The 22,287-nt window shown below is 69.2% G+C and overlaps 3 protein-coding genes across 7 annotated transcripts; 1 reads left to right on the top strand and 2 right to left on the bottom strand.

The window, feature by feature from the left end:
- Positions 1-1,454: 1,454 nt before the first annotated feature.
- Positions 1,455-8,445, bottom strand: EMILIN1 (elastin microfibril interfacer 1). 4 transcript variants are annotated; one of them, XM_051770629.1, is made up of 9 exons: positions 8,082-8,445; positions 6,138-6,242; positions 5,899-6,024; positions 5,237-5,445; positions 3,494-5,134; positions 2,907-3,014; positions 2,765-2,782; positions 2,275-2,409; positions 1,455-1,997 (listed from the first exon to the last, which is right to left on the bottom strand). In XM_051770629.1, the coding sequence occupies exons 1-9, from the start codon at positions 8,231-8,233 to the stop codon at positions 1,666-1,668; spliced, it is 2,826 nt and encodes a 941-aa protein (XP_051626589.1). In that variant the 5' UTR covers positions 8,234-8,445; the 3' UTR covers positions 1,455-1,665. The 4 variants fall into 4 exon arrangements, with proteins under 4 accessions (XP_051626589.1, XP_051626590.1, XP_051626591.1 ...); XM_051770630.1 differs by lacking the exon at positions 6,138-6,242; XM_051770631.1 differs by lacking the exon at positions 8,082-8,445 and having other exon boundaries at positions 6,116-7,053.
- Positions 8,446-10,367: 1,922 nt separating this feature from the next.
- OST4 (oligosaccharyltransferase complex subunit 4, non-catalytic) lies at positions 10,368-10,640 on the top strand. The gene has a single exon (XM_051770648.1). It carries the CDS (start codon positions 10,369-10,371, stop codon positions 10,480-10,482), a length of 114 nt encoding a protein of 37 aa, XP_051626608.1. The 5' UTR covers position 10,368; the 3' UTR covers positions 10,483-10,640.
- Positions 10,641-10,728: 88 nt separating this feature from the next.
- AGBL5 (AGBL carboxypeptidase 5) lies at positions 10,729-22,036 on the bottom strand. Of its 2 annotated transcripts, XM_051770632.1 has the most exons (13): positions 21,685-22,036; positions 21,033-21,204; positions 19,960-20,126; positions 19,671-19,848; positions 19,255-19,433; positions 17,963-18,503; positions 17,289-17,458; positions 15,926-16,061; positions 14,877-15,067; positions 13,794-13,999; positions 11,561-11,661; positions 11,204-11,250; positions 10,729-11,023 (listed from the first exon to the last, which is right to left on the bottom strand). In XM_051770632.1, exons 1-13 carry the CDS (start codon positions 21,879-21,881, stop codon positions 10,729-10,731), a joined length of 2,580 nt encoding a protein of 859 aa, XP_051626592.1. In that variant the 5' UTR covers positions 21,882-22,036. The 2 variants fall into 2 exon arrangements, 1 of the variants encoding a protein (XP_051626592.1); XR_007900338.1 differs by lacking the exons at positions 10,729-11,023; positions 11,204-11,250; positions 11,561-11,661 and having other exon boundaries at positions 13,860-13,999; positions 14,808-15,067; positions 21,685-21,968.
- Between the last annotated feature and the right edge of the window lie 251 nt (positions 22,037-22,287).

Below are 22,287 nucleotides of genomic sequence, written 5' to 3'. Positions count from 1 at the left end.
GAGCCCTTCTCAGTTTTCAATTCCCTCCTCCCCAAGAACTACTGTCATGGCTCTGGATCTCCACCTCCTGCCGACAGCGGGAATGCATCTCAGAGAAACGATTTCCCTAAGAATCTGCTCTCCTCTGCTCCAGAGCCAGGCTGGGAGAGCTGGGGCTGCTCAGCTGGAGAAGAGAAGGATCCAGAGAGAAGGGAGAGCCCCTTCCAGAGCCTAAAGGGGCTCCAGGAGAGCTGGAGAGGGACTGGGGACAAGGCATGGAGGGACAGGACAAGGGGGAATGGCTTCCCACTGGGGAAGGGGAGATCTGGGTGGGATACTGGGGAGAAATTCCTCCCTGTGAGGGTGGGGAGGGGCTGGAATGGAATTCCCAGAGAAGCTGTGGCTGCCCCTGGATCCCTGGAAGTGTCCAAGGCCAGGTTGGATGGGGCTTGGAGCAACCTGGGCTGGTGGAAGGTGTCACTGCCCGTGGCAGGGGGTGGAATGAGATGAGCTTTCTGGGATAGATGATGTTTTTTCACATCACCAACACTGGAGCTGCATTAACAGAACAGCCACACACCAACCCTCTCCAGTGAACTGCTAAAGACCCCTCCAGTTACCAGACAGAGGCAGACAATGTCCCTGGAGCTCACCTGCTGATGGCACTGAAGATGCCAAGAGCACCCGAGGGCAAAAGGCTCAGTCCCAACCTCACCATTAATTAAACCCATCAACAGCAGGGGCACAAACTGGGGTTGGACACCCCCTGTCCCCCCCCCCGTCCTCAAATCCTGATGTTTCCCCTCCAAATCCTCTGCCCGGGACCCACGAGCACAAACACTTAAAGCTCTAAGGAAGTGCCAGTGCCCCAGACCTGACCTGGAGCCTGTTTGACCATCAACACCCCCAAACACACCCAACCTGGTGCCTGTTCTTCCTGGGACACCACCACCTCCCACCACCACCATCCTGCCCCTTCCAAGGGCACAGTGGTGGGCACGGTACCCCTGATGCCCTGGCAGGACAGGCCAGGGAATAGCCATGACATGGAGGAACAGGGTACCCCACAGCAGCCCCCACGGCAGGGGGTGAAACCCCCACCAGGGGTGGATTAAACAGCAGGTGGAACTGTAGGGCCCCCCAAGACAGGTACCACCAGCTCCAACCTCCCGCCAGCACAGCCACCACCCGGGCTCAGGGGTGCACCAGAGGGTGCCCCAGCCCCAGGACACGGCTCCAAGGCCTGGAAGGTGCTGCTGACACCCACCAGTCCCGTCAGAACCCGACCCCATCCCAGTCACACCGTGACCAGAACAGCCAGGAACCCCCTTCCCTCTGGGCACAGGGACAGCCCTGCCGGGGCCGTGGAGGGAGGTTGTGCCCCAGGGCAGGGGGGATCACGGTGACCCCCGGCAGGGACCAGCCCCCTCCCCACACCGCCCCCTCGGGCCGAGGGACGGAGCCGGAGCCGCGGGTACAAAACCCGGTGCCGCGTCTTTATTGGGGGCAGTGGGGGGCCGGGGGGCGGCGTGGGGGGCCGGGGCGGGTGGTGTGGGGCGGGGCCGTGTGACGGTGGGGCAGCGAGGGCTGAGGGGTGCTGATAAATAAGGGGGCGGGTGGGGGGGGTCCCGTCGGGGTGTGGGGACCCCCCGGCCCGGCTGTGCCCCCGCCGGGGGCCCGGCGGCTCTAGGGCTCCTCGGCGTCGTAGAGCAGGGCGGCGCTGAAGGTGGTGAGGGGCTCGTCGGGCGCGTGGGCCAAGCGCCCCGACACCAGCTCCACGCACAGGGTCTCGCCGGCCGCCAGCGGCAGCAGGAGGCTGAAGACACCGAGGGCACCGGGGCTGGGGGCCTGCGCGGCCACCGGCCCCTTCTCCAGCCCCTCGGGCTGGAATCCGGCCGAGTCCAGGCGGGCGATGCCGTGGCCGGAGCGGGACAGGACGGCCTCCAGCCCCTCGCCCCGGTGCCCCGTCAGCACCGCGCTCACCAGGTACCGCCCGGGCACCGGTGCCGTGAACGTGCCTGCGGCAGGAGGAGGGGATCAGCGACCCCCAGGAACCCCCGGGGCCCCCAGAGCGGGCTCTGCACCCTCGGATCCCCTGCAGCACCCCACGGCCAGCGGCACGCCCTGGGACGGGCACAGCACCCCCCAGAGCTCCCAGCCACCATCACGCCTGGCATCACATCCCCCTGTGACCGTGCAGCCCCTCACACGCCAGAGCCCCCACCGTAACCTCCATCACCCCAAAACCGCCCCACAACCCCCGTGTCCCCGCCCGGCCGTGCCGTGGGCTCTCACCTGTCTCGGGGTCGTAGGAGCCGCCGTCGTTGAGCAGCACCTGGTCGAAGAGGACGGTGCCCGGCTCCGTGCGCTGGGTGCTCAGGGCGGCCGAGAAGGCGACGCGGGGCACCGAGCCCGGCTCCCCGACCTCGCCTGGGCACCGTGTCAGGACAGGGCACTCCTGTGCCCCTGCCCCCGGGAACCCACTGCCACCCTGTACCCTCTATCCCCCTCCCAGCACCCTCTGCCCCCCAGCCCAGCAGATGCAGCCCCCACTCCCCCTTCACCGTGTCCATGCGACCCCTTGACCATGTGCCCCCCTGCACCCCAGCCCCTCTGCCCCCCAGCTTCCCAGTGCCCTGTGCTCCCCCATGCCAACCCAGACACCCCCTGCTCCCTTTCCAGTCCCACCCAGCTCCCCACATCTGCCCCGAGCCCCCAGCCCCATGTCCTCTCCCCCCAGCCCCCCACACCCCCCTGCACCCTAAGCCCCCAGCCCCAGCCCTACCTCTCTCTCCGGGCAGCCCTGAGGGAAAAGATGAGGAGGGGCTGTAGGACTGGCTTGGGGTAGGACCCCGGGGCACAGGGTCCAGCCATGCCAGCACTGCCCCACTGGTGCATCAGGGCACACGAAGGAGGCTCATCCTTACCAGGGGGGCCCACGGAACCCTGCTCTCCATCCTTTCCAGGAGGCCCAGGTGGGCCGCGAGGGCCTGTCTCGCCCGCAGGTCCAGCAGGTCCAGGGGGGCCAGGGGGGCCTGGAGACAAGAGAGGGTTAGAGCCACCCTGGCCCCATAGCCTTTTCCCTCACCCCACAGACCCATGGCTGGTGTCCCAGGTGTGATAACCCCATGTTCCCATGACTGGCGTCCCCTTGTCCCCACACAGTGCAGCCCCATGGCCTGGATCCTTCTATGGTCTTGTGTCCCCACGCCCCACTATCACGTTCCCTGGTGACTCCACATTCCCACATCCCTGTGTCCCCACACCTCCACCGCCGTTCCCGCAGCTGTGTGCCCCCCCCGAAGCCCCATGGCCCCCCATGTCCCCACAGTCCCGGGATACCCTGTCCCCCTGCAGTGCCCGTGATGCCCCGTGTGCCCCCATCCCTGCAGCCCCTCAGGCCCACTGTGTCCCCACAGCCCCGTGTCCCCCACAGTGCCGCACATCCTCCCACGTCCCCACAGCCCCACAGCCCCGTGTGTCCCCGTGTCCCCGTGTCCCCGTGCTCACACACCGTGGCGCTCCAGCTGTGCCAGCCGGTTCAGCTCCCCGCGCAGGTGGCCCAGGCTGGCGTTGAGGGCGCCGAGCCGGGGCGGCAGCTCCAGCGCCTTCTCCAGCAGCGCGGCCTGGGCGCGGGCCGTGGCGTTCAGGTCCCGCACGGCCCCCCACAGCCCGGCCACGTGCCGGCCCAGCCCCTCACGGACGCCCCGCAGCCCCCCGGCCACCGCCTCCAGCTGCTCGCAGACCCCCTCCAGCTTGGCCACGCGCGGCTCCAGCCCCGCCGGGCAGCCCCCGGCCCGCGCCAGCTCCCGCGCCAGAGCCTCCAGCCGCTCCTCGCTCTCGGCCTGTCGCGCCGCCGCCGCCGCCGCCGCCTGGTCCAGCTCGGCCACCACGCGGTCGGTGATGGAGCCCAGCTGGCGCTGCCGGGCGTCCTGCTGATCCAGCGCGTCCTGCAGCCCCTCCACCGTGGCGTTGAGGCCGCTCAGGGCCCGCAGCGCTGCCGCCAGCTCCCCCCGCAGCTCCCGCAGCTCCGAGGGCGACGTGCCCCCGAAGACGCCGAACCCCTCCAGTGGTGCCTCCAGCTCCCCTGGCTCCGTGGGGCCGGGCTGGAGCTGCTCTGGCTCCCGGGGGGGCAGCGGGGCACAGGGCCGGGCGCAGGGGTCACCGCTCAGCCTCTCCAGCGCTGCCTCCAGCCGCCCCGTCCGGTTGCGGAGCTCCTCCAGCTCCTCGACCAGCGCCTCTCCCTGTGCCCCCAGCAGCCCCCCCAGGGTCCCGGCCAGCCCGTCCCCACGGAGCCCCTCGGTGTCCTGCGGCTGCCGGAGGTGGGGGCCGAGCGCCCCGTCGTGCCCGTCCTGCCCTGGGCAGGGGTGGCCGCAGCGGGCCAGCAGCCCCTCCAGCTCGTCCAGGCGGGCTCCGCGCTGAGCCCCGCTGGCCGCCAGCCCCTCCACCGCTCGGCTGAGGTTGGCCAGGCGCCCCGGCAGCCCCCCCGGTCGCCCCTCGGGCTCGGAGGGCCACGGGCCGGCGCGGGAGGCGTTCAGCCGCCCCTCCAGCTCCGTCAGCCGCCGCGCCAGCACTGGCCCCTGCCCCGGCCCCGCCGCCGGCACCGGCAGCCCTTCCAGCCGCCGCTCCAGCTCCGCCAGGCGCCGGAGCACGTCCGGGGGTGGCGGGGCAGGGGGGACAGGGGCCAGGCGGCTGCTCAGGCTGCTGATGTGCCGCTGCACCGACTCCACCGCATCCCGGTTGCGCTTGTCCACCGAGCCCACCAGCTTCTCCAGCGCCCGCATGCGGTCCCGGTCCTCGGCCGCCTGCCGCCGCAGCCCCTCGGTGCCGATCGTGCAGGCAGCGCACAGCTCCTGCAGCCGCCGCTCCAGGTCGAGCAGTGACGCGGTCCCCGGGCCCCCCGGCGCCCCCGGGCCGTCCCGGCCGCCCTCGGTGCGGCGCAGGCGGGTCTCCAGCTCCTCCAGCCGCTTCTGGACGTGGCTGAGCGCCTCCCGGACCTCGGCGGGGGCGGCCGCGTCGGCCGGCTGCTCGCCCCCGGGGTGCCCCTCCGCCCCCCGGGGCGGCGGCTCCTGCCCGGCCCGCAGCTCCTCCACCTGCTCGCTCAGCTGCCGCACCTGCTCCTCCAGTCGCCGCATCTTCTCCGCGTCCCCGCCGCCTGCCACGCACCGCCAGATCAGGCTGTCACATCCATCCCCCTGCCACTGCATCCCCTGCCACCGTGTCCCTCCACCGCCGCCTCCCCCTGCCCCAGCACTACCTTCACCCCCCAGGCCGCTGAGGGTGTTGCCGAAGCCGGAGAGCGTGGGGCGGCCGGGCCGGGCCGGGGGGCGGCCGGTGGGCTGGGGGGACGCTGGCGCGGGTCCCTCGGTGCAGTCCGGGCCCGAGTATCCCTGGCAGCAGCGCCAGGCCAGCTCCGACACCGTCCGCTGGGCCACCTTGTAGCGGGGCCGCAGGAAGCTGCGGTACCTGTGAGTGGAGGGGACAGGGAGTTTGGGGGGTCCTGGGAGGGGTGCGGGGCTTCCCCAGGGAGCCAAACCCAGCACAGGCTGCGGTTTGACCCAGCGGCGCCTGCGTCTTGCTCAACAACCGGCGGCCGGGGGGCTGCCCCTGCCCCTGTCCGGCTTTGTCACCCCGTCACCAGCATCACCCTGTCCCCGGCATCACCCCAACGCCCGTATCACCCCATCACTGGCCCGAAGAGCTGCACGGTGTGCCAGGGTCCTGGCTCTGCTTGGCCAGGGGGACAGAGGCCGGTCACCCCCGGCACCACTTGAGGTCACTGGCTCTTGCGCAAAGGTAAACACGACCCCGGGGCGGGTAAACACCAGCGGCGGCAGCACAGCCGCGGTCAGCCCTGGCTCTGCGCTGGCCCCCCAGAGTCCCCCTGGAGACCCTCAGCCCCATCCCGGCCCCACTCACGCCAGGACCCGGGGGCACTGGAGCTGCCCCCAGGGGCAGGGCTGATAGTCCGGCTTGATGAAGCTCTCGACACCGTCCTCCACCACACAGCTCACACTGCGCGTCACCACGTAGGCACACCAGTTCCTGCCGGAGGGAAGGGGTCAGGGCACACACCTGGAACGTGCCGGCACCAGGCATCGTCCTGGCACACACGGGGCATTGTTCAGGGATAGACCTGGCATGGTCCCGGCACACACCGGGCGTCATCCCAGCACAGACCCGGCGTTGTCCCGGCACAGAGCAGGCACCAGCATGGACCTGGCATCATCCCAGCACACACCAGGCATTGTCCCGGCACGCACCTGGCACAGTCCCAGACCAGACCTGGTATCATCCTGGCACACAGCCAGACATCGTCCTGGCACAGAGCAGGCACCGGGCACTGCCCCGTCAGAGACCCAGCATCACCCCCTGCACCAGGCATCCCCTGGCACACACCGACCCCCCTGGCACACACTGGCTTCCCCAGCAAAGACTGGTTCCACTGGGCACACACCAGATCCCCGGGCACACACGGGATTCCTGGCACATGCTGGCCCCCCGGCACAACCTGACCCCCTGGGCACACCCCGGATCCCCCGACACGCTCCTGTGCTCGCCCAACCAGCCCCACCGGTAGCACCGTCACAGCCCAGAGCGGCGGGTTAATGGGCCGGATCCTGCCCTCCTGCAGCCCCTCTTCCCTGCCCGGCAACCTCACAGGAGCAGCTGCAGCACCTGACCACGGGGCAGCCCCTGGGAGCCCTGTGGGGATGGGGGCTCTGCCAGGAGTGGGGTGCTGACACCCCATCACATCGTGCTGTGGCTCCCATGCTGCCTGGCACGGGCATCCTACATCCTCCCCATCACTGCCCTTGTGTCTCCTGTCCCCTCTGTGCCAGTGGGGCAGGAGCATTGGGGCAGCCACACACCGGGACTCCAACCCAGCCACAGACTGTGGGGATCCCTGCCTGAGGTGCAGGACCCCAGCCCAGCCCAGCCCCACAGGTTGCAGGGACCCCAGCCCCACGGCGTGGGGCTCCAGCCTGTCCCCGTCGCAGCCTTATATGGTCCGAGCCCGGGGCCCAGCCCGGCCCCCCTGACCCGTCCCCCAGCGGTCCCCCGGGGAGCGGTCCCCGGCCCTGGGACCCCACCGCGGGGCCCCGGTGCGGCGGCCGGTTCCCGTCAGCCCGGCTGGTTCCCCTCAGGCCCCGGCTGGATTCCAGCTCCTCCCCGGGGGCCGCCGGGAATTCCTGCGCCGACCGACGGCCCCCCCTCGCCTCCCCCCTTCACTTCCCAGCCCCGCACCCGCGGGGCCCTGGGACCCCCCGGCTGCCCTGGGGTCCCACCGCCCCGCCCCGGGGCTGTCCCCATCCCAGGAGTGGAACGGGACCGGAGCCCCCCCGAAAGGGCAGGACGTGGGGACAGCCCCGTACCCGCGAGCCACGGGGATGGGGCGCTGCACCCGCCGACCCGTGGGAAGCCCCCGCTGAGCCCCCAAAGCCGCAAGTAAAGGCTCAGCCGTATCCGTGCCCCGCCAGGGAGTTGGGGGTGCCCGACCCATGGCCCCCCTCCCCAGGCACGCCAGGTTGGGGCCACGTCCTGCCACCCGCCGGGGCCGCCGTGGGGCCGGGGCAGACCCAGTCCTGCGGCCGCGCTGCTGTGGCGCCGATGTGGCCGCGGTGTGTGACCCCAACCCAGCGCGGGGCCGCCCCCAGCCCTGTGCCCCGCCAGCGCCCCGACCCGCAGGCACGGGCTGCCCCACGACCGCCCCGCGCTGCCCACGGCACGGGCTGGGACGGGGATGGCGATGGGGTGGGTCCGGGCCCCTCTCCCTCTCCCCGGCAGCGCTGACCCCCGCGTGGATGCCGAGGCGGGACCAGCGCGGGATCCCCGCGCGGCGGCACCGGCTCCCGGCCCCCGCCCTCCACGTGCGCCCACTGCCCACCCGCCGCGGGGCCGGGGCTGACCCCCCAGTCAGGGGAGCCCCAGCGCTGACCCGGCCCCCGGCACGGCCGCTCCCGCCGCCCCCCGGGCTGGACGTGGCACGTGCCGGTGCCCGGCCGATGCCGGGGTCCCCGCGGCGTCGGAGTGGGGGCTGCCCCCGTGCCCCCGCTGCCGCCCGTGTCCCCCCGGTGCGTCCCGGTGCTCTCGGCTCCTACCTGTGCCGGCCGGCGGCCCGGGCACCGCTGTGGGCCGCGGCCGCGCCGGGGGCGAGCGGGGCGGCCCCGCCGGTGTAGAGGCTGTACCGGGGGGGAAAGTTGGCGGCCAGGGCCTGTGCGGCCAGGAGGCACGGCCAGAGCCAGGGGGCCATGCTGGGCTGGGGCGGCTCCGCTCGGCTCGGTCAGCCCGGTCCGGCGCGGCTCAGGAGCGCATAGGGTGTCCCGTCGCGGCTCCGCGGCTCTGGGCGGCTCGGCTCGGCACGGCTCGGCACGGCTCGGCTCTGCCCTCCCCCCGGCCGCCCCTCGGCCAGCCCCTCGCCGCCAGGGCCGCCCCGCTGCCGCTGCCCGCCGGCGGGGTCCCCGGGGCCCCCCGCTTCCTGCCCACCGCCGCCCCCGCCGCGGCCGCGCCGGGCACCGCGGCCCCGCCGGCCCCGCCGCCGCCACATCTGCTCCTCGTTAGGCCGGGCCGGGGAAGCCAGAGGGGCCGGGCAGGGGGCCAGGGCGCGGGCGGCCAGCGGGGCGGCGGGGCTACCGCTGCGGTACCGCCACCAGCACTGCCACCGCCACCGCCACCGGCACCGGCACCGCCTCGCACGGTGCCCGCGTCTACCCGGCCGCCGGTGCCCCCGCCCCGCGCCTCTGCCCCGGGCACAGCCGGCAGGTCCCGGCACCGCATCCAGCACTGCCACGTCCCTGTGTCCCCGTGTCTCTGTGTCCCCGTGTCCCCGTGTCCCCGTGTCCCCGTGCCAGGTTACACGTCCCGGTGCCGGTGCCGAGCCAGGCGCTGCCCCGCGCCCCCAGCCCGACCCTGACACCGCGCTGAGGACACCGGGGGCACTGGAGCAGCCGGCGGGGACACCGCGGCCACCCAGGGCCACCGCGGTCCTGGGCCTGCGGTGACGCCATGGCTTCCCCGGACCGCGCGGTGACGTCACGGCCTCCCGGTGACATCACGCCCTGGCTCCGACCCCACGGTGACGTCAGGGCGCGGGAACCCCCCGCCCTCGGGGAGCTGCGAGCGTGGGTTAAGCACAAACAGCTGGCGGCAGCTGGAGGGGGGAGGGGACGGGGAAGGGGACACGGGGAAGAGGGACGCGGGGGTGGGGGACACGGGGCCGGGCTTGGCCAGGACCCAGCAATGGGCTGTCCCCAAGGGGACGGTGTCACCTTCTCTGTGCCCTCAGAGGCCGTGGGGGCAGTGGGGGTCCTGCAGGGCTGTGGGGGGCCGAGGCCCTGCCGCGTCCCAGGGTACTCCAGCCAGTGCCGGGGACTTACGGCCGAGCAGGGACAGTCAGTGGGGGTCCCGCTCTGCCCCAGCACAGCCAGGGGGCTCAGCGATGGGGACCAGGGTGGTGGCAGGACCCCGGGGGGACTCACTGCTGGGACTCCCCGGCCGCGGCCCATCCTGCACCCAGCCCAGTATGCCCCAGTACACCTCAGTACACCTCGATACATCCCAATACACCCCGGTACACCCCACCACATCCCAGTACGTCCTCATCATCATCATGGCTCGGCTTCGCGAACGAGGATCTGGGAAGGGCTCTACCCACATTTGCTACAAGCGCGCTGGGGGCTAAAAAGGCCAATGCGAGACAGACAGGTCCGGTTACAAAAGGCACAGCGGAAAGACTCCTAGCACACCACAGTATACCCCCGCCCAGTATCCCTCACTACCTCCCAGTATACCCCAGTACAGCTCAGCACATCCCAGTACGTCCCAGCACAGCCCAGTACAGCCCGTCCCACCCCAGCCCCGCGGCCCTGCCCGCTGTCATCAGCCGTAATGAGCTGTCATTAGTGTCATTAGCGCTAATTAGCCGCGGCCGCCCCGGGGCTCCCCGCCCCGCCCCCCGCCGTGGCCCCGCCCCCCGCCTCGCGCCGCGCCTTGTATGGAGAAGGAGCCGCCGCGGCCGCCAGGGGGCGGGGAGCGCCCGGGGGGCGGGGCCAGAGGTAAAGGCCCCGCCTCCGCCAAGAGCCCCGCCCCGCCTGGGGCAGGCAGTGACGTCACCGCGCACTCGGGTACTGTGACGTCACAGCACCAGATAGGAGTGACTTCACGGCCAGGCCACGCCCCTCCCGCCGTGCCCCGCGGCCGGAAGTGACGCGCGGCGCGGGGAGACGTGTCGGAGCGGCGGGGCCGGAACGTGAGCGGGGGGGACACCGGGGGGGACCGGGAGGGGACAGGGACCGCGGGTGTGCTCGGGGGGGAAGGACCGACTGCGGGGGGCGAGGGGCCCGTAGCGGGGGGGTCCCTGCACGGTGCCAGCGTGTGTCCCCCCGCAGGATGATCACGGACGTGCAGCTCGCCATTTTCGCCAACATGCTGGGCGTCTCGCTCTTCCTCCTCGTCGTGCTGTACCACTACGTGGCCGTGAACAACCCCAAGAAGCAGGAGTGAGGGGACCCCCGAAAGCCCCGGCAGCGCTCCCCGCCCGCCCTCCGTCCCTCCGGGCCGCACGCGATGCCCCGGCCGCGCTGGGCGCGGGGCCGCGAGAGGCGCGAGGCCGAGCTTATTCCAAACCAGTTTTAAAGGAAACACGATGATACAAGACTAAACAGTGTGACGTCGTAAAAGCCCCGGACCCCTCCGCCAGGCCCGCGGGGAGGGCCGGGGCGGGTGCGAGGGGAGCCCCCGGCCTGGGGCTCAGCGCAGCAGGAGAGGAGCTGCCGGCAGGAGCTGGGCCAGGGGGGGCCGGTGGGCAGGGGCCGCGGTGGGGCACGGCGGGGCCGGGGGGGCCGCAGCCCCCTCTCCAGCGCCGCAGCCCTTGCCCGAGTGCGGCCGGCACGGGGCCGAGCAGGGCCAGGGGCCCCCGGGCTGCGCCACAGCCCCCCGGAGCCGCGGGGCCGTACCTGGGGCCGCGGGCCCCTGCCCCGGCACGGGAAGGGTCCCTCGGCGCTCAGCACCACCCCGGGGGGCACGGGGGCCTCCGGGCAGAGCCCTGTGGGACAGAGACCGACGTCAGCAGGGCACGGGGCTCCCGCGGGCCCTTGTGCACCGACAGCCCCAGGCCTGAGGGTGTCGGGGTCCCAGCCCCCCCACCTGGCGGGGGCTTCGCTCAGGGCTCCCACCACCCCCCCGTCGGCATGGGCTCTGGGGTGACACCACCCACAGCACCTACCCAGGCCACTCCGGGGCTCTCCGGGCGTTCAGCTTCATCGGGAGCACCTGCAGGAGCGGGGCACAGGGGAGAAGAGGGTTGGTGCCAGGAGGGGTCTTTGTCCCCAGCCCTACAGGAGCTCCCTGGGGCTGCGGGGGTCGCACAGAGCTGGACCCCTGCCCCTGGGGTGTCCACACGGTTTCGGGAGGGCACTTGGGGCAGAAACACCTGGCAGAGCCCCACGGCTCGGGGGGCTCTCAGCCCTAGGGGCAGCCCCACAGAGGTATTCCCCCAAAGGTGTTGCCCCAGGCACCCCCAGGCCTGGCTAGCAGAGCTGTGGGGCAGCCCTGGGTCCCCTCCCTGCGGTGCCCCCGGTACCTGCAGCAGTGCTGTGCCCTGGAGCTCTCCCACACCTTGCTGGGCCTCCTGCGGTCCGTGGCTGGTGCGTGGCATTACCTGGGTGCCCACAGGCAGGGTCCCTGTGTGACAGAGGAGACAGAGCTCAGCCCGTGTTGGTGACAAGCTGTGTGCCATGGTGGGGGCACGGAGCCATCACAGGGCACCTTGGCACGGCCTGGTGACACCATTCCCACAGTAGCAGTGGGCACAGAGTCCCCCTCCCTGCCAGCCTTGCCAGGGCCAGGCCCCCCTGCACAGCTCAACACCGAGGGCCATCCTGGCAGTGGCCAGTGCTGGAGGGAGGATGTGATGGGCACAGAGCTCAATCCCAGCCCTGCTGGTGCAACGGGCTCTACCCTGGCCAGGCCTGGTGGTCCCATAAATCACTGCCCCTGGCTCCAGCCAAGTTTCCAGCCTGGTCTCCTGTGGCACTGGCGTGACCATGCTGGCCAGGCCTGGCTGGCAATGAGGACCTGGGGGGCACAGCTCTGGAGCAGGGACACAGCTCCAGACCAGGGGATGTCCTGGATCATGGGCCACCCGCTCAGCCAGGAAAGCTGGGCGGGAGAAAGGGGGGCCTTTGGGGGCCCAGCTGTGGTTGGCCATGCTGAAGGAATACCTGAGTCACCTCAGCTCTGCTCCCAGTTTCAGCTCTCCCAGTTAAACTGTCTTTATCCCAACCCAGGAGTTCTCTCCCCATCCCACTGGGGAAGCAAGCAAGTGGCAGAGAGGCTGTGCTGCCCACTGGGGTGAAGCCAGGGCTGTGTCCTGTGGGGGTTGGACAAGGTGCCCAACAGCCAAGGTAGCCGTGAACAGCCACAGACCCTGCAGCAAACGAGACCCTGCAAGCAGGAGCCTGTGCTGGGCAGGATATGCCAAAGCCACTGGTGCCAGTGGGAGGTACTGAAAAGCAACAGCTGACTTTACCTGGGCCAAACCAGCATAAATTCAGTGACCAACCCCAGACAGCAAAGGCCAACAGCAGCCAAGAGGAGTCACTGGGGGTCTGGCAGAGACCTGGCACACTGACCTCCCTGGGGTGTGGCCAGGCTGGAGTGGGAACTAGGAAGGAAGTGGAAGGATGGGACAAGACCAGGGTAACAGGATCTTCACCCCGTGCCATCCAGCCCCCAACCTATCACAGGTTCTGAGCGTTCCCGGTTCCTTCCCAGCTGCCTGGGAAGCAGAGGCTGGGATGGCACAGCTGGGGGGTGCCAGTGCAGGGCTCGGAAGGCAAAGCCACAGGGTCAGAGCATCCCCAGACCATGATCCCTGTGCAGACCCGAAGGAACAGACGGAACAACGTGCCCATGAGAACATCAGCCTTTTATTTCCTCCCACCACATTCTCATGGCAGACAAGACACAGTCACAACAGAGGGCTGGGCAGCAAACCCCGAGGACAACACGACAGACACGGCAGAACTCGACACAAGCACAGCTTCAGGCACACCCAGTCACACCAGCAGCCCCGCCCCGGCTCCGGGCTCTGTGGGGCAGGGGATGGGAGCAGGGCCCTCCGGGGCTTCCCCTGCTGGCACCGGACCCCCGAGGGGCCTGGATTGGCACTGCCTGCCCCCTGCGGCCCTGAACCCCTGCCCCACGGCGAGAACACCAGCGTGGGGGGCACAGCCAGTGCCTCGCCTGGTTTTGGCACTCCACTGCAGTACATCAACCCAAGAGGACTCACCATGTGTTGGAAGCCCCCCAGTGCCTCATGCCAGCCCTGCCAGCCCCCCTCCCCACAGCCACAGCCAAGGCCACAACCTACTGCTGCCCAGCCAGTGTCTGGGAAGGGGAAAGGCACTTTGGTGTGTCCCCGCTGGCCTTTGGAATGCTTTGGGAGCGGCAGGAAGTCAAGCAGAGGTTTTCTGTGCTGGCTTCTCCAGAAGCCTCACAGGCCCCACACTTAAGGGGGGGTATCTCCCCACTGCCCCAGTGGCTGGGATCCCCCTCATCCCCGTGGAGCAGCAGCAGCTCCTGCCCGGACGGGGCTGCAGGACTGTGGGGTGGGCCGGAGGGACCACAGGTCTCCCTGCTCAGGACTGCCCCATGGGGATGAAACCCCTCACGCTCACAGTTCCACACAAACCCACTGTCACGCTGTCCCAGCCCAGGCCGGGCTGGCTCCGAGCTCCCTCAGGGCCGTGGCCCCGCGCAGCAGCTCGCCAGGCGCCGGAGCAGGCGCGCCAGGGGTCCCCAGCCCGGCTTACCTCTGCCCGGGGTCGGGGCGCCGCCGCCGCTCGGGGGGCTCGGGGGGGCCGTGGCCGCAGCCGGGGGCCTGGGGCTGCCGAAGGTGAAGCTGGGGGAGGCCCGGATCCGCGGGGAATCCTGCTGGCTGCCCCCGCTCCCGCTGGTGCCGTTGCTGAAGCTCCTGGTGCGGGCCAGGGAGTTGTCAGAGGCCGAGGTGGGCAGCCCACTGCGGGGGTGAGAGATGGGGGTCAGCCTGGTGTGGCAGGGGGGGTTCCCCTCTGCACCCCCCACCCACTGTCCCAGCCCAGCCCCGAGCACAGGGTGGCTGTGGCCGAGGCACCACCTCTGGCAGAGCCCTGGACTGGTGAGCAGCTGGGGACAGGGATGTCACCAAGGCTGCCCCTGAGAGCTGCAGCCCCAGTGTCCCATGTCGTACGTCACTGTCCCAGCAGTGTTGTCACAGGATTCCCACTCCCTCACCCCCAGACACAAATCATAGTATCACTGAGGTTGGAAAAGCCCTCGGAGACCATCAGGTCCAACTGTTCCCCCACCACTGTTATGCTACCACTAACCCACTTCCCCAAGGCTTTTAAATCCTTCCAGGCATGGGGACTCCACCACTGTCCTGGGCAGCTCTGCCAGGGCTGGACAGCCCTTTCCATGAAGAAATTGTTCCCAATATCCAACCTGAACCTCCCCTGGTCCCTTCCTCTTGTCCTCGTTTCCCAGGGGCAGAGCTTGACCCACCCCACCCATCTCCACCCTCCTGCAGAGAGTGAGAAGGCCCCCCCGAGCCTTCTTTTCTCCAAGCTGAGACTCCTAAATCCCTCAGCCCCCTCCATCCCAGTCCAGTGCTAGAGGGGATGCAGAAAAGACACTTTCCAGGCTACTGGGCCAAGTGAATCCCAACCAATGTCACCCCTGCCCCTTTCCCCACCAACAGCTCGGAGCACAGGGACCGACACCTGCGGCTCCTGGAGCTCTGCAGGGCCAGGCCCCGGCTGAGCAGGTGACCCTGGCAGGTGACTCACTTGGGGCCATTTATCATCTCTAAGTGCTGTTATCCTGCAGCTCCCGCGCTCGCCCCAGCCGGCCCTTACGTGGAGCTCCGGGGGGGGGTCCCGGCCCCTTCTCTCCTCCGCGGGCCCCCCCCGGCGCCGCGCAGCCCCCGCACGTGCTTCAGCATCCAGGCCCGCAGGTTGCCCAGGCAGGTGTGCTCCGACAGCACGATCCGCGGCCACGGGTTACACTCGGCCATGTCCAGCGCCGCCACCGCCACCGCCCGGCCCACCTGCACGGCACGGGGCACGGTGAGGGGGCACGGGGGGACACGGCCCGGCCCACCTGCACGGCACGGGGCACGGTGAGGGGGCACGGGGGGACACGGCCCGGCCCACTTGCACGGCACGGGGCACGGTGAGGGGGCACGGGGGGACACTGCCCGGCCCACCTGCACAGCACAGGGCAGTGAGGGGGCACAGGGGGACACTGCCCGGCCCACCTGCACGGCACGGGGCAGTGAGGGGGCACAGGGGGACACTGCCCGGCCCACCTGCACGGCACGGGGCAGTGAGGGGGCATGGGGGGACACGGCCCGGCCCACCTGCACGGCACGGGGCAGTGAGGGGGCACGGGGGCACACAGCCTGGCCCACCTGCACGGCACGGGGCAGTGAGGGGGCACAGGGGGACACTGCCCGGCCCACCTGCACGGCACGGGGCAGTGAGGGGGCACGGGGGCACACAGCCCGGCCCACCTGCACGGCACAGGGCAGTGAGGGGGACACGGGGGGACACCACCTGGCCCACCTGCACGGCACAGGGCAGTGAGGGGGCACGGGGACAGGAGGGCGTGCGGAGTGGCACGGGGGAGAGGGGCACTGGTGAGGGGGTCACGGGGAGAGGGGGTTTTGGGGAGGGTGGGAGCACAGGGAAGGGGGGACATCGGGGTGGGGCAACGGTGAGGGGGTCATGGGGAGAGGAGGGGATATAGCAGGAGGGAGGACACTGGGGAGGGGGAGCACTGGGGAGGGTGGGCAGCTCCCCAGAGCACAGGGCAGAAAAGCACATGGAAAAGTAACCCCAGCCGGGAATCCCAGCCCAGCCGCTGGATTTCAGCCCCTCCCCCGGCTCAGCTGGGCCCCCTGTACCTGCTCAAAGAGCTCCACAGTGTAGCGGGAGGGGAAGGCGGGCGGGGGCGGGGGGCTGGCACGGCCGTTGTCATGGCAGGCCCCCGGGATGCTGTTCACCGAGCGCCCCGAGTTGTAGTTGCACTCCAGGGTGTAGCTGTGGGGCACAAGGGAGCCACCGTTACCCCACAGACCCTCAGCAGGGCTGGGGTGACCCCCATGTCCCTCTGGGAGAGCCACTTCGGTGGAGCTGGGGCACAGGAAAGCTGCAGGTTTTGAGGAGTGTGCTCTGATGGCAGGAATGGCCCATCCCCTGCACGAGGATGTGTGGACATACCAGAGATCAGCGTGATGGGAACTTGGGATGGAGCTCGTGGGGGCCTAAGGGTGGCACCCAAAGTGCCGAGGTGCCTGTGAGGGGACCTCTCAATCACCTCTGGAAGGTGATGGAGAATGGGGGGTCCCTGATAGAGAAAGGGAAGTGTCTCATGTCAATCCAGGGAGTGGGCGGCCACAGCCTCCCCCCAGCCTCCAAGGTGTCCCTGAGCGAGCTGTCCCAGAGGTGGGAAGGAGAAGAGGGGCTGGGAAGTGCTGGCTGGGAGGGCTCCCATCTGTCCCACTGACCAGAGACAGCTCCAGGGCCAGTCCAGCAGAAAACCTGAGCAGCTCCATCCCTATTTGCCTGAGGCACTACATGGGCACTGAGAGCACTCCCAGCACCTTTCGGAATGTCGCTGTTGGATCAACCCCGGGCTGCTCCAGGCCAGCCCAGAGCAAAGTACCAAGCCCAACCTGCTGTGTGTGTGTTCCTGTATGGCTGGATCGGTGTGTCCCTGACCCATCAGAGCTGGGCACAGAGCAGGGGCTGAGTGCACAGCAAGCGCCAAGGAAACGGGAGAGAACCTCCCTTCTGTGGGTCTGGCTGCCAGAGGTGTGTTCCCAGCACAGAAACGGGCCAGGAATATCCCATCCCACGTGGGAGGGGGCGGATCATGGGTATCCCCAGCTCCTGGGATCACAGATGGGTTGAGGCTGGAATCTCACACACAGCCATGGGGATTCTGCGCCCACGGCAACTCAGCTTAATTACAGTTCAACACAGACACAAATGTCTCGGAAAGAGAATTCCCCCTGGAAAGCCATCCAAGAGTGGGGGGGAGAAACCAGAGCAACTGCAGGAAGAGTGTGGAGAGGGAGGAGGGGGAGGGCTTGGCTGAGCCTCTGCCTCAGGAACACAGCAGCACCTGGCACAGCCAGGCCTGGCTTCTGCTGACCTGCCCCAGAGCCATGCAGGACAGGGCGGTCCCACGGGACTGGTTCCCCCTTCCCCCCGTCCCATGCCCAGCACGAGCACTCAGTGCCAGGCTGGACAGTGCTGCCCTACCTGTGGATGATGCCCAGGGCCTTGTAGACAGCCACGCGCCCGCTGCCCTCCTTGGACTGCCCGTCCCGCTTGTCCCGGGCGTACATGTTCTTCTCCGAGAAGTTGCAGCCCGTGAAGTCGAAGTGAGGCGAGTTCAGGGAGATCAGTTTGGGGAACAGCATGTTCTCCACCTGTGGAGAGCAGCAGGGGTCATGGGAAGGCCTCAGCTCCAGTGGGACCAGTGCCAAGTGTGGGGATTCACCAGGGTTGGCTGGGCCCGCTCTGCTCCAGTTCCAGGGTCTCACAAGCTCCAGCTGTGCCCAGAGGATGCTGCCCAGCCCTGCCCACCTCACACTGGGCTCTCCTGACAGCTAGCTGGGAGGAGGGGAAGGGAGCCCAGTGGCACTGCTCTTCCCCACTCTCATCCCTCAGGAGAAAGGCAACTCTGCTGCTGGCCCACACCAGCTCCTGGGGGAAATCTGAGACCTCCTAGGGGAGGAGAAGGAGGAGACAGGAGAGAAGGAAAGAAGGAGGAAGGGAAGGAGAGGAGGAAAAAGCAAGAAAAGTAAGATAAGGAAGGAAAGGAGAAAGAAGGGAAAAGGAAGGAGCCGTGATAGGAATTTCCGTACCCCCCTCCCAGGAGGCCTGTGGGAGGGGGCAGAGCAGCAGGAGGGTCCCAGCAGCCCTGGCCTCACCTGGTCGTTCTCGTCGCTGAAGCTGTTCCCGTACATGAAGCAGCCGCGCTTGGACGCGTGGCCGTGCAGGTCCACGTAGTAGGCCAGGCCACTGTCCCGGGGTGCGATGGGCTCGGGGGGCTCGGGCGAGGGGGCTGAGGGAGGCCTCTGCACCCCCTCCTCACAGTGCTGGTCGGTGTGGCTCGAGGGCAGGATCCAGGCGGCCCGGTCGGTGCCGTCCGACGGCCGCGGGTCCCGGTCCGGGTGGGAGGCGGTGCCGGCACACCAGGCACCGGTACCGGGGGAGTTCCGCGCGTTGTTGGCTTTGTCCAGCTCCGACAGCGCGGCCTCCGCGGCCGGGACGGGAGGGTTGGGGCATTTTGTGCTCAGCGAGCTGGTGCCGAGCGGGGAGACAAACGTCCTCCAGTCTGGAGAGCCCGGCAGGACGCGGCTGTGGATGTGGTGGTAGAGCAGCACGGCTTTGGCCCCGTACACCGCGGGGTGCAGCTCGGCGTCGGGGTGCAGGTACTGCCGGTTCAGGTTCACCCCGCGGGAGTCGGTTCTGCAGGGAGAGCAGAGACGTGAGACCCTTCCAGGGTGCCCCGGCAAAGCTGAGCTCACCTCAGAATGCCAACACTCCAGGATCTGTCCCGGAGTACAACAGCCAAACCACCCCCTCACAGCCAGAGGCTGCCCCAGAGCACCGAGAACCTCGGCAAGGCAGAGCCCTGTGTGATATCCTAGAGAAGGGAATGCAGCTGGGGAAGGGGTTGGAGCAGCAGGAGGGGCTGAGGGAGCTGGGGGGGGCTCAGCCTGAACAAAAAGAGGCTCAGGGGGGACCTTCTGGCTCTGCAACTCCCTGACAGGAGGGGGGAGCTGGGGGGGGTCGGGCTCTGCTCCCAGGGAACAAGGGACAGGAGGAGAGGGAACGGCCTCCAGCTGTGCCAGGGGAGGGTCAGGTGGGACAGGAGGAGGAATTTCCTGCTGGAAAGGGTGGTCAGGCACTGGCAGGGGCTGCCCAGGGAGGTTTGAAAACAGCCTCGAGCTGTGCCAGGGGAGGGTTACGTTGGATATAGGGAACAATTCCTTCACAAAAAGAGCTGTTCAGCCCTGGCACAGCTGCCCAGGACTCTGGTGGAGTCCCCATCCCTGCAGGGATGGATGTGGCACTTGAGGACATGGGTTAGTGGTGGCCTTGGCCGTGGGGGAATGGTCGGACTCAATGGTCTCAGAGGGCTTTTCCCACCCAAATGATTCCATGAAACATGGAGCAGGTTTCCAGGCAGGAGAGCCCAGCCCAGCCCCGCACTCACCGGTAGTGGCCCCGCACCACCCCGTCAGGGTTCAGCATGGGGATGAGCTTGAAGACGAACATCCGCCGCAGCATCTGGGCACGGGGATCCTCCTCCCGCAGGATGAAGTCCAGGAAGCCATTGAAAACAAAGCTGGAGGGGGTTTCTCCTGGGTGGACTCTGCTGCTGAGGAAAAACACCTGGGGACAAGCAGACAGGGGTGAGGGGGTCCCTGCCTGCCCCCCGACACTGCAGTGCAGGAGGGTCTCGCAGACTCTGCTCCCCACACTCCACCCAAACGCTCCAGCCCTTGGGGACACGACACAGTTTGGGTCACAGACATGAGAGCGGCAGCAAGGCACCGACACACGGGCCACTGTGGGGGCTGCTGACCCCCCTGTCCCCAGCACAGCCCCGACGCAGGCACGGCCACTCACCCTCTTCCCGGCAAAGCGGCGTGGCCGGGGCGTGCTGGTGTCTGGGAAGAGCTTGTCCAGCCGCGGCTCCCGCTTCTCCTGCATGCCGTGGCACGAGGTGACCGTCAGCAGGTCCACACGCAGCTTGTCCAGCGAGTGGCACAGCAGCTCCCGGTGGTAATAGACAGAGTCCAGGGGGCTGTGGGGCGAGGAGGGGCTCAGCCACACCCAGAGCGAGGGGGCTCCCGCCTGGGCACTCTCACACTGGGAAGGGGATGAGAGGGCTGGGAAGGGGGTGTGGGGGGCACACCTGCTGGGGGACATGTGCCTGCAGTCCTGGAAGCGGCCGTCCAGCTGTGCCAGCATGTCCTGGCACTCGGTGTAGGAGAAGGGGTAGCAGAAGGCAAAGTAGGTGGTGGCCCCGCGGTGCTCCAGGAACCGGTGCACGAAGGACAGCACGAACTGCGTCTCCACCACCTGCCACAGACGTGGAGCAGGGCTGGGCACAGAGGCAGGGCCACCCTGGCACAGCCCCACTCCCCTCTTCTGGCTCCCTTGGGCATCGATCGCCCTTGGCTATCCCCATGGGAATCACTGCTCAGCCACCACCCCTGGTGTCCTGGCACACCAGGCTGTTCCCTGCAGATCCTTTGGCTCCTTGCTTGCCCCACCAGCAAAACCACACCTGTCCTGTCCCGTGTCAGGGCGTGGAAGGGATGCCACATCCCTGGAAGTGTTCAGGGACAGGTTAGACGGAGCTTGGTGCGACCTGATCTAGTGGAAGGTGTCCCTGCCCAGGGCAGGTGGTGGCATGAACTCTCTAAGGTCCCTTCAGCCCAAGCCATTCTGGGATTCAGTGGTTCTCTCTGGTTCCTGTTCCATGGAGCAGAGGGTCTGCTGGGAGGGTGGGCACTACCTCCCCATGGCAGCACACGTGGACCAAGGAGCACCCAGAACAGGAATCCCATGAGCAGCTCCCACCACATCCAAGGAACCTCCTGGGAATCTCACCCCTTGGCTGTGCCTCCCAGGGCTCCCCCAGTCTCCCTGGCTGTGCCCCCCACCGGGGCAGCAGCACCTGCTGCCACAAAGAGCTGTTTTCTGGCCACTTTGGCACCTGGTGAAGGGGAAGAGAAGCACCCCGAGTGCTCGGGGGGCAGTTCTGTGTTCCCCCACTGAAAACACCCCATGGTGGCCTATGCCCAGCCACAGCTCCACGGACCCTCCTCTGCACAGCCCTGAGAAAGGACTGTCATTAACCCCCTTCCCCCAGGGGTGCCAGGGACAGCCCAGCCACTCCCCCGCCCCAGCAGAGTGCAGTGGTCACCCCGTGGCGAGGGAGGGGTGTCCATCCCCCCGAGCCACCCCCGCCCCGTGTCCCACCTGGAAGCTGGGCCGCTGCCGGATGCGCTCCCAGCGCGGGCGCACGGGCAGGGTGCGCACGAAGGGAGCCATGCCCTGCGCGTACAGCCGGCTCTGCTTGTTCATGTTGAGGATGTGCAGCTTGATCAGCTTCCCCGGGGCCCCCCCGCGCACGCTGAAGTAGAACCAGGACCTGGGAGGGGGCAGGAACGGCGCCGGCTCAGCCTCTGCCCGGGGGTGTCCCCCGAGGAGTCCCCCCACCTCCCCCCGGGGGAGGGACCAGACCCCCCGACCCTCCTCCCAGGGCACCCCGGACCCCGCTGGCTCCCTCAGCCCCTCTCCTCCGCCCCCCAACCTCACGGACCCCCTTCCCAGGGCACCCCTACATGGTACCACCCACCCACCCATCCGGCCCTGTCGAACTTTGTCTGTCCCCCGGGGGGGCTTAGATCCCTAAGGCAGAGGGCACAGACCCCCCGAGCCCACTCCCAGGGCACTCTAATCTCGCCGGCCACCCCCCAGCCCCTTTGCTCAGCCCCCCAACCCCACCGACCCCCGTTCCAGGGGCTCCCTCGCCCCGCACCAGCCACTCCTGGACCCCGAGGAACCCCCGACCCCAGCGCCCCCCGTACGGTACCAGCCGCCCCTATTCGCTCCCCTCGCCCGCCGGTACCTGTTGCCGTTCTCATACTCGGTCTGGGCGCAGTCGGGCCGCGTCCACACGTTGAACTCGTAGTCGGCGGCGGGGAGCGCGTTGGCCCGGGCGGCGGGGCCGCCCCCCGCCTCTGCCGGTCGCACCTGCTCCACGTGCGCCAGGTTTCCCGAGTCGAAGCGGGAGCTGAAGAGGAGTCCCCCGCAGCGGATCTCCATGGCCCGGCGGGGCCGGCCCCGGCATCGCCCCGGCGCGGCCCCGGCACGGCCGGTACGGGCCGCCCGGCAACAGCAACGCGCGCGACCATTGGCTGCCGCCTCCCAGCAACGCCGCCGCCCATTGGCCGGCGCCTCGGCAACGGCCGCGGCGCCCCTGGGGCCGCTCCGCCTCCCCGGCCACGCCCCCGTGCAGACCACGCCCCCGGCCACGCCCCCGGCACCTTCACACCTGTCCGTGCTCACCTGTACACGGAGCACAGGTGTGTGCACAGACACGCGTACACGGAGCACAGGTAGGTGTGTGCACAGACAGGGACAGACGTGTTCGTGCCCATGCTGTGTAAGGCAAGTCGCGTACACAGTTGCATGTGTGCACACGCAGCTACGCAGACACACCTGCGCTCAG

The sequence above is a fragment of the Manacus candei genome, unplaced genomic scaffold (assembly GCF_025592945.1).
Source record: "Manacus candei isolate 608988 ecotype Guabito, Panama unplaced genomic scaffold, ASM2559294v1 h1tg000121l, whole genome shotgun sequence".
Classification (NCBI taxonomy): Eukaryota; Metazoa; Chordata; class Aves; order Passeriformes; family Pipridae; genus Manacus; species Manacus candei.
This window is presented reverse-complemented; position numbering and strand designations above follow the sequence as displayed.

Bases quoted from the DNA above. Each gene is read 5' to 3' on its own strand.
- OST4 (XM_051770648.1), top strand. From the start codon at position 10,369: ATGATCACGGACGTGCAGCTCGCCATTTTCGCCAACATGCTGGGCGTC.
- EMILIN1 (XM_051770628.1), bottom strand. From the start codon at position 6,835: ATGCTCCTGCCCCACTGGCACAGAGGGGACAGGAGACACAAGGGCAGT. The intron at 6,025-6,137 runs GTGTGTGCCGGG...TCCCTCCGGCAG, and splicing joins CTGTGCTGGGATGACGCCCG to GAACTGGTGTGCCTACGTGG. The intron at 5,446-5,898 runs GTGAGTGGGGCC...CTCCACTCACAG, and splicing joins CAGTGCCCCCGGGTCCTGGC to GTACCGCAGCTTCCTGCGGC.
- AGBL5 (XM_051770632.1), bottom strand. From the start codon at position 21,881: ATGGAGATCCGCTGCGGGGGACTCCTCTTCAGCTCCCGCTTCGACTCG. The intron at 19,434-19,670 runs GTGAGTGGCCGT...GCTTGTCCCCAG, and splicing joins GCCGCTTTGCCGGGAAGAGG to GTGTTTTTCCTCAGCAGCAG. The intron at 18,504-19,254 runs GTGAGTGCGGGG...CTCTCCCTGCAG, and splicing joins GTGGTGCGGGGCCACTACCG to AACCGACTCCCGCGGGGTGA.